The following is a 10,489-nucleotide window of genomic DNA, read 5'->3' on the forward strand; positions in this document are numbered from 1 at the left end:
CTGTCTTTTTACCACCTTTAACTGGAAATGAAGTAGACTACAAGACAAAATACACATTTTTCTGCATCTGTTTCACACAGATTGCACTGGAGAAACTAATTCATGTCTACATAATAAATAACAGCGTTTAGAACATGATTATACCCAGCTGCTTTCGTTTATGAACTCGCACTGGACTTGTTTTGGTGAAGCTCCAGGTCCCTTAAATGTAAATATATCAAAACTGCAGTTTTATATCATTTCAAATGCAATGATTATAGCAATGAGTTCAACTCTGTTGCATGCATGTCTTTTTCAGAATTGCAATTTTAGGCATCACAGTCCTAAAACCTAGTGAGTTTCCTACATGGACACCATTTTTACGCATTATAGTCTTAAATCCTATTGAGTTGCCTACACAGATAGCATTTTTAGGCATCATAGCCTTAAATCCTAGTGAGTTTCCTACATATATAGCATTTCTAAATAGTTTAAAAGACTAGTGGGTTGCCTACATAAACAGTATTTTATAGACATGAACCCTAACCCTAATGGTCTCAAAGCATCATATAGACTTAACAACTAGTGAGTTCCCTACATACCATAAACCGCACTTCTAAGGCATCATAGTCTTAAAAAACTATTGAGTTGCCAACATATATAACATTTTAATGTATCATATTCTCAAAACCTTGTGAGTTTCCGACATAGACAGCATTTCTAGGTGAAGAGGTGTTAGTGAGGCCAGCAGGGGGTGTTCACCCTGTGGTCTGTGTGGGTCCTAACGCCCCGGTATAGTGACGGGGACACTATACTGTAAAAAGCACCATCTTTCGGGTGAGACGTTAAACCGAGGTCCTGACTCTCTGTGGTCACTAAAAATCCCATGGCACTTCTCGTAAAGAGTAGGGGTGTAACCCCTCCTGGCCAAATTCCCTCTACTGGCCCTTGTATAGAGGAGAGGAGAGACCCCCCCCCCCCCCTCCACATGATTGTAAAGCGCTTTGGGTGTACAGCAATACACAATAAAGCGCTATATAAATGCATCATTCATTCATTCATTCTAGGTGTCACAGTCACAAAACCTAGCGAATATCCTAAATAAACAGTTTTGGGCATCATATTCTCAAAAGTAAATAAATCTCAAAATATATCAAAACTGCAGTTTTATATAATTTCAATGCAATGATTATAGACTTGAGTTCAGCTCTATTGCATGCCAGTCTTTTTCAAAACGAAACCAGAAGAAATTTGAGTTTCCTAGATAGTAATTTTTTGGCATCATAGCCTTAAAATCTAGTGAGTTTCCTACACAGACAGCATTTACAGGCATCATAATCTCAAAACATAGTGAGTTTCAGCATTTCTGGAAATTGTTTAAAAGCCTAGATGAGTCGCCTACATAGACAGGATTTTAGGCACCATAGTTTTAAAACCCATTTCTGAGCATCATCAGGTCCCTACATAGACTGCACTTCCAGACATCAAAGTTTTAAACACCTATATATAACATTATGCATATAACTATAACATTTTTATGCATGATGTTTTGAAAACCTTGTGAGTTTCCTACATAGACAACATTTCTAGGCGTCATAGTCACGAAACCTAGCGAATATCCTACATAGACAGCATTTGGGCATCATATTCTCAAAAGTGAAAATCTCAAAGTATATCAAAACATGCAACTATATAATTTTTAATGCAATGATTAAGTTGATCGTTTTCATCCATGTAGCCTGAAAGCTACTGACTCACTAAATCAATCCAATGTATGATTCTGCATATATTTTGTAACTGAATCATTATTTTAAAACCCCCATATATATATATATGCTTGTAGGCACATATTGTAATTAATTATAGTTCAGTGTTTCATCCCCAATGATTCCTCCAATCATGTGTCTTGAGGTGTTAATGGACTGATGTGCAGTAAAACTGTGGCTGTTTTTACTGTAAGAGGCTGCATCAGCTGTCTGTCGTCTCCAGACGTCTATAAATCACACAGACTGTCTGCAGACTGACCCAAGTTCCCCAAGCGCTCTCTGAAGAGCGAGATTTGTGGTGAGACAGAGAGCATCTGAGAGCTTCATCACATAAGATCTGTGAAAGACATTCAGAGTTTGTTTAGTGAACTAGATGCTTACCAGCATGTCAAATAATATGTTTCTGCTGATTGTAGACTGGCTGCCAATATTCAAAAACATTTTTGCACAATGGTCTCTGATTGTAGTATGTACTATGCTATGATTTCACATTATCAAGAAACATTTTGGTACATCATTATTATGCCACCCAAAGATTAAAAAGTTGAAAATATGGCAGTCATATTTATAGATTAAAAATCTAAATTATGGCATTAAAAATTCTAAATTATGACAAGTTAATAGTCATAATTGAAACTTTTTCATCATAACTTAATTAAGACTTAATATTTCATAAAGACTTAGTATGTTAATTTCAACTGTCATAATTATGACCATTTAAGTCAGATTTGTATGTTTTTATCTCATAATTATGAACTGGAGTGTCATAATTCTGACTTTTTTCAATTTCAACTTCATTTGAATACTTCTGACAATTTTGACTTAATTAAAATACAACTCATTGTCAATATTTAGATTTTTTGTTCTCATCATTTTGACTTCATTTGATCTTACAAATAATACTTAGTATGTCATATTTTTTGACTGTCACAATTATGACTTTTAATCCAATAAAATATGACTTAGTATGTCATAATCTTGACTTTGTTTTTTTAATTTCATGAACATTACATAATTTGTCATGATTTTTTTTTTTCTTATGTGGCAGAAATGGGCTTCCATAAAAAAATAAATAAATAAATAAAATAAAACAATGAACTTTGAATAATATATTTTCTTAATTATTTTGATTTTGGGGTGAAATAAATTATATCTTAATGATATCCATTCAATTACTAATGAAGAATGTCAAAGAAATTGGAAAAAGAGTAGAAATACAGACGTCACTGTGATAGATTATGAAAACAGAGATCATGATGCTGAAAACATGTTTCATGGCACATAAATGTTATAAATAATTTAGATTTTAATTAATAACAACTATAGTGTATAAATAATACTGAAATAACACCAAGCTCCCAGGGAATGCATGAACTGATCAAATGCAATACAACAGAAGTGGTTTTGGATAAAAGCATGTCAAATGCATTAATGTAAACAGACTCCCTTTGCATTGTTTATGTCTTTATGTAATAACCACAAAGCAGTCTGAATCCTGATGACGGGACGATTAGTAACAACTCGACCTAATCCTCAGGCCATGGTTTGACTTCCTAAATAAAGCAGCACTGTGTGTTGTTGTGGTGGATGTTCAGACGGTCTGCCGTCCTCATCAATCATGAATCACTGGACGCCCAAAATAGTGTTCAAAACCACTGCAGACTATGTGTCACACATACGGCTCTCATTCACACCTCTGATCAAGACCACACGCAACGCAATGCGTTTCACTTTTCATGTCAAAATATAAAATGCATAAATGGTGCAGAATGTGAGTCATATTGAATGATTGAATCAATCAGTGCGCACAAATCATTCATATGTTCTCTAAAGTGAATCAGTTCACTGGCTGTTTTCTCTACAGTATCAGTTTATATCATAACGAACAATGCAAATGTTCATAATTAGTTTAAGGTGCACTAACAATCAATCTGATGGTGTTTTAGTAGTTTGACTTGCTGTTAAAATCCTGCAGCAAAGCGTTGGATCATTTAATGAGAAATGAAGGAGAAATGTAGAGAAAACGTCACCTCTCGCTTTCATTTCTAGAAATGAATCACAATCTCAATCAGAATATATCTGTCTTTGAATCATGGGATCATGTCAGATCATACACCTGGTTTAAAACTCAATTCTTACTTAATATATGAGTATGAAAGTTTTCCCATCACAGACACTGTTAAAATGTCTAATTAAATGTTCATGTGAATGTGTGCCTGTAAATGTACCTGTAATGACACGCAACTCTTCATGTTCATTTACTGAAGCATTTCTGTCTCCATCCTAAATTTCCTCTATTTTGACATCTGCTGCCGTGGAAACCAGAAATGCACTTATGGGATGTCTAAAAACAGAGAGAGAGACATGTTAGAACACGTACCATGCTTAGATCTAAAGAAATACATAACTGCAACACACAAATAATGTTTTCACTGGATTTGTGCTAAGGTTATTATGGACAGAAAAATTAATAAATAAAAATAAAAATATTAAAATAAAAAAAAAAAACACAAAAAAAAAAAAAACGAAACAAAAAACTATAAAAACTTGAAATAAAATAAACTTTAACTGAAATAAAAACACAAATTTTTATTTCATTGCAGCTGACTGCCCAGGCAACATTTCTCATTTATTTAGTTTAACTTGATGTACTAAAATACTTCAAACAGATTAAAAATATATTGTATATAAATTATAAAAATATATAGTATATAAATGACACTAAAATCTCTCGACACACAAAACGGCTCGTATCTGGAGATTTAAAGCTGATTCAAGTCTTCCACACGAGCAGCTCTTTACTGCACAAATGACTTTATAATGAAGGTTTAATTAGTCTTTTTTAAAACTTGTTTTCAGGTAAAAATTCTAGAAACAAGATACATTTTAGAAGCAGCAGTGCATAAGATACCAAGATTAAATGCAAGCGTCTTTGTCTTGTACTAGCAGATTTAAAAAATTTTTTTTTTTTTAAATGTTTTAACAATGCAGTAAGACAAAATACACTTATATTCAAGATGCATTTTGCTAAATAAAGTCTTAATATCTTATGCGGTAAGTAAATTTGTCTTGTTTCAATGATTTTTGATCTCAGCAAAAAAAAAAAAAAAAGATGAAGGATAAAAAAAAATGTACATTTGATGGCAATGTGCTCATCATTCAGTCTTTCTGAACAGGAATAGGGCTCTCAAACCTAAATCTGTCTGTAAGTCTTGCAATATGTCTTTCTGAACAACAAATAAAAATGATTACAACAAAGAGGAAATGTTGCGCAACTATATTGGGAAAGCCGATGCATGCACATATAATAATCCAGTTTCAATATTAGATTAGCTAAAAATAGATGTTTTACAGAAAATGGGCCAGTGTTTCATCACTTCCCATAAATAAGAGACTGAGCTGCTTATTTCATGTGAACACACACACATCAGGTTCAGTTACATCAGCAGTCAACAGTCATGGCTGTATTCATTTAATCAAAAATACAGTAAAATTGTGAAATATTATTCTAATTTAAAATAAGTGTTTTCTGTGTGCTTCTTTAAAATGTCTAGGCTTTCCTGTAGCTCAAATAGTAGAGCATGGTGCTAGCAACGCCAAGGTCATGGGTTCGATTCCCAGGGAAAGCAAGAGCTGGTGAAATGTAGAAACTGTAACTTGAATGTAATGTAAGTCGCTTTGGATAAAAGCGTCTGATAAATGTCTATAGTTTCTTTATTGTTAATTTTTATTGTTTAAATGAAACTGGGAAATGATTCCTTGGCTATTTTTATGGTTTTCATTAACTAGAATAATGATCTGTGACTTACCATCTTGTATCTGAAGACCCAAATGAACTGAAATGAGACAGAATTAAACACACAGTACACATGCAATAAAATCTGGCTCTGATTTTCATTATTTATGTCTGTCATGTGAGTTACACAACACAAACCCAGATCAAATGTTCACTACAAACCCACATGTTGGAGATCAGAGCCATCTGTGATCCAGAAAACAGGTCAAACAAGAACATGTCTGATTTTCATTAAGTTTCAGTCAATTGTATTTTATGTAGAGCTCTTTCACAACACATACTGATCTGAAGATTTACAGAAAATCCCCCGGAGAGACCCTCAGCAAAAGCAGAGGTGTTTGTGAGGTTTGAAATAATAAACCAGTGCATCCAGTGCTGAAAGTCAAGTTTCTCTGAGGGTTTGAACATGATCATTTTGAGTCCTTCAAATGTCCCCAACCATCTTAAATCATATAATCTAAATACATCATTTTAAAATAAACTATAAAAATGTACAAAAAAAAAAAAAAGAATATTTAAATAAAATAAAAATTAAAATATTTACAAATAAAAATTAAAATATTTACAAATAAAAACAAATATAATTAAAAATTTAAAATAAGAAACTTTAAAATAAAAACAGCAAAATACATCATTTAAAACTGAAAAAAATAAAAATAATTATATATACAAAATAGCATACTAGAAAAAAAAAAAACAGGCCTTGAAATGTAAGCAAACAGGTACAGAAACAGAAACAGAGTCAGTGCTGCTCTCTAGTGCTCATGATCTGAACACAAACCACATGATCTATAATTGGTCACGCCGAATTAAGGCCCTCAAAACACTAAACTGCGGGAAAAAAACGTATTATTATTTTATTTGTTATTATTATTATTATTTTTATCATGGTATAGGCTGTGTTTCAAGCTCTGATACTGACTCAAACAGCACATTAAACAAAAAAAAAAACTATTTGATCTTTACAGACAGTGTTCTGATCTACTGCTGATCAACATTAGGCTCGATTAACTTTAATAAAGCGTTGAATTTGTGATTTGATCTAATCAGATAGGCCTCCTCAGTATAAGGGTCTGAAGGAAACCGGGGCTAGTTGTCACACTTTTTACTTCAGTGAATATGTGGTTTTTACTTCAGTGAATATGTGGTTTTTACTTCAGTGAATATGTGGTTTTTACACACTCCCATTAGTGACCGGATTGAAATGCCTTCATGTAAACGCCTCAATCGATCCGACTGATCTGACTTTAGTTACATCTGACCAACTTGTCACGTGTACAAATTATTTACTACACATTTTCTAAATAGCTCATCTGACATATTTGCAAGCTTTCAATGCAAAAATGACAATTATGCATATATTCATGGCGAATCTGAAATTGGACTGGATTCATTTGGATTGACGAAATTTGTAAACATAGGTTTGTTTATGAATATCAATTTCTGTCTAAGAAAAGACTTTAATGTCTTTACAACAAAACGGCCTTTTAACATTTCAAACAAGACATGGTGAGTCCATTACACAAGAGCGTCTTTCAAATCTTTTTATTACTCAGATCTTCTTTAAAGAAAAGCCAAGACAGAGTCAAATGTTTCCTATTCACATTTATCCTCTAAAAAACATAAATAAAAAAAACTGAATTGAGAACAATCACAGATACTTGAACCCATAAACTTGGACACATTCACCTGATCTCCGGTGGGTCCCGTGGGTCCCGCTCAAAATGCTGGTCTTAGGTTTCTGCTTTAAATAAACTTGTGTATTTGTGTTTTCAAAGTAGAATCTCTTCGCATTGATGTTTTTGTGTTGAATTTGCGATTTCATGGTCATCGGTTGAATCGGGCACGCTTTTAAAAAAAACTGTTATTACATTTCTATGTGTGAGTTATGAGCCTTAAAAGCTAATGATAAAATAAAATAATAAAAAGTCACTTAAAATAGTTTATAATAGGCCTATAAACAAACTAAAATAAAATAATTGAAATAAAACACTTACTAAAAATCAATGTAAAAAAACAAAATACCATCAAAATATATTACAAAACAATTTTAATAGTTATTTTAAATTATAAAACGTTATATGAAACAACATATATCAAATAATAAAAATGTTCAAATATTATAAACATCAAAATAAAACAATTTAATAGTACTTTTAAATTAAAACATTTTTAAATAAAGAATTACTAAAAATATATAAAAAATAAATTTAAATAAAATAACAACAAAAAATATATATTTAAATACATTTTTATTATTCTTTTCTTTTAATTAAAAGTCTAAGGTGATATGCATTAAGATTATGTAAATTAAAAATTAGTTAATTAGCCTAAATCATAAAAATGCACAATGAAAATAAACCTCAAAATGAAAATAATCTAAATTCATTAAATTAAAATAACTTTAAATTAAAAACAAAACCAGAACATTAATTAAAATTCTAAAAATGTAAAAATAAAAAAATATTAAAATTATATTAAAACACTTACTAAATTAAATAATACAAATAAAATAAATAATTTTAAAATAACAAATAAAACACTGGAAATTAAATCTTAATAAGAATTTAAATTATACAACTACCTAATTAAAATACATAGTTTTAACAAGAAATTAAATCATAAATCATAATTTTGACAAAGTTAAATCATAGAAATGTTACTAAAAATTATATCACAAGTCTAATTAAAATAAATTATTAAAATAAAAACAAAACAAAAAAAATGTATTAAATCATAAAAATAGGAAAAAAAAAATAAAATAAAAGCCTTACTAAAAATTTGTTAAATTATAAAAATGCTAAATTAAAATACATAAAAAATAATTAAAATAAACCCATTCTAAAAAAGATTAAATATTTGATTACCTTCGTGTTATTTGCCCATTAACCAACATCAAAGAACTGAACATGCAAACGTGTTGTTAAACTATTGAAATACTCATTTAAAATCTCAGGGCATTTCTTCAAGTAATTAAGGTCAAAGGGGTTCGATTGACAGAATGTTTTCTCATCTCAGCTTCAGTACACTGGTCTGACTCTAGGCCAGATCGGTCTCGTCCTTAACACCAATCGTACGTGATGTTGAGGACTAACAGCATTCAGCTAATGGCCTGTGGCAAGACAAACGGAGCTGTCAGGCCTAATCGAGCGTCTAAAGAGAGATACACCTCTAACACCAACCCAAGACTCAAAACCAGCTCGGACATCATCTGATCAGATTCCTCCTTTACTGTTCAAATGCGCTTTCTGGAAACTGTGGATCTCACTCATGATAGTACAGAAAGAGATGATCAATACTGGTCAACACAATACAAATAATAGAATTGAACAATAATAAAAACAACAACAGCAGCTGTAGAAACAACATCAACATTACTCAGAGCTAAAGATCTGGAGAAAGTTTCTTCTTTGGTTTAGAAACGAGCGCTTTCATTCATAACTACACAAAACTACAGGAGCTATTTCTTCTATTGCTTTAGACGGACTGAGTTCAACTATCAGCATCAACAACCACTCATCCTTCAGCCATGTGTTTACTTTCATTTAGCTTTACTATGGGGGAGTTCATTTAAATATAGATTCAACAGCAAATGTAATGTGTAAATTGATCAAATTAAATCTTAATGTGAAATAAAAATAATACAAAATAGGCAAAATAAAACAAAAATACTAGAAAATCATTAAATGTAAAAAAAAAAAAAAAAAAAGCAGGCTAAAACATTACACTTAATTCAAAAATTAAGGTTTAAAAGCATCTACAATGGAAGAAATGTATATAAAATGATCAAATGTTAAAGTAAAAAGAAGGTTCAAATCTAATGTAATAAATCAAAATTGATACATAAAACAATTAGAGAAAAAAAAGCACGTTTATCAATTGCAGAAAACTGCTGTACCGTTTTTCCCTCTTTGTGAAAATTAATGTTCAGTAAAATAGAAATCCATTTAGGAAAATTATAATTACCCCATTTTTCTTCTAATGAAGAAAATGTGATCTCATGATTCACACATGATACCAGATATTAAACAAAATTAAGACGTATTCAAACTTAAGGCAAATTTAGATTTGTGTAAATTCCCACAAAACCAAGATTTGACAGAAGAAACTCAACAGAATATACGTGTTCAAATCTGAGGAAGACGATACGTGTTTTTCTTTTTCATTTTACATCGTATCCACTCAGTGTTTTCATATTTATGAACTCTCTGAAGAAGCTTCAGTCCAACAGACATTAAAAAAAGAAACGAAATCAAGCGATAAACCTCATCAGCTCATGAAGGAGTGCTGCAGTCCAGGGGGAACGAGGCAAGTCAGTGTTTTTAAGAGCTGAGGTCACCTGGAAGTCCATGACGTGTCTGATCTCCATCAGAAGGCCACGCTGACGAACATTCACCTCTTCAGGATGCTATCTGACAACGACACACACAATCAGATAGAAATGCATCTGCAGTGCACAAACTAAACTGTAAATGCACAGAGTTTGTAAAGTAAATAAAACAATAATGCTCGTTAATGTTAGTAAATGCATGATCATGAACAGGTATTTTACAATGTTTATACGAATGCAATGCTTATATGAATGAATTAAAAAATATGTTTACAGCATATAATATTATATCTATTTATACAACATTTACAGCATTTCTTAATTTCTGCATGTACTAAGACATTTTTATAATTCAAGTTAGTATATTTAATTTAATATTATTTTTTATGCCTAGATTAATGATTTTCAATGCATTAGATAATGCATTAACTAATTTTAATAATTTCTAATTTTAATAATTTAATTTTAATTTCGTTTGACCAAAATATAAAATGAATTGTAAGGTCTTCAGGTTGTAATGTGGATTAAAGTAATTTATTCACAGTGTGTACACAATAGCATTTATTTAATTTATTATAAAATATTATTAAACATTATATAAAATATTAATGTTAATTT

At 30.9% G+C, this 10,489-nt stretch overlaps 1 protein-coding gene across 1 annotated transcript in view; it reads right to left on the bottom strand.

Annotated features, from left to right (window-relative positions):
* Nucleotides 1–9,838: 9,838 nt before the first annotated feature.
* The window catches only part of LOC306847544 (RNA-binding motif, single-stranded-interacting protein 3-like), a gene marked incomplete at its 5' end in the record, with an annotated part of 59,383 nt that continues 58,732 nt past the window's right edge, over nucleotides 9,839–10,489 (bottom strand). The window contains one exon of the mRNA XM_079381534.1: nucleotides 9,839–9,953. Within this exon, the coding sequence (XP_079237660.1) occupies nucleotides 9,950–9,953 (4 nt within the window). The 3' untranslated portion in view covers nucleotides 9,839–9,949. The remainder of the gene's footprint in view (nucleotides 9,954–10,489) is intronic.

Source organism: Barbus barbus, assembly GCF_936440315.1.
Source record: "Barbus barbus genome assembly, chromosome: 27".
In the NCBI taxonomy this organism is placed as follows: Eukaryota; Metazoa; Chordata; class Actinopteri; order Cypriniformes; family Cyprinidae; genus Barbus; species Barbus barbus.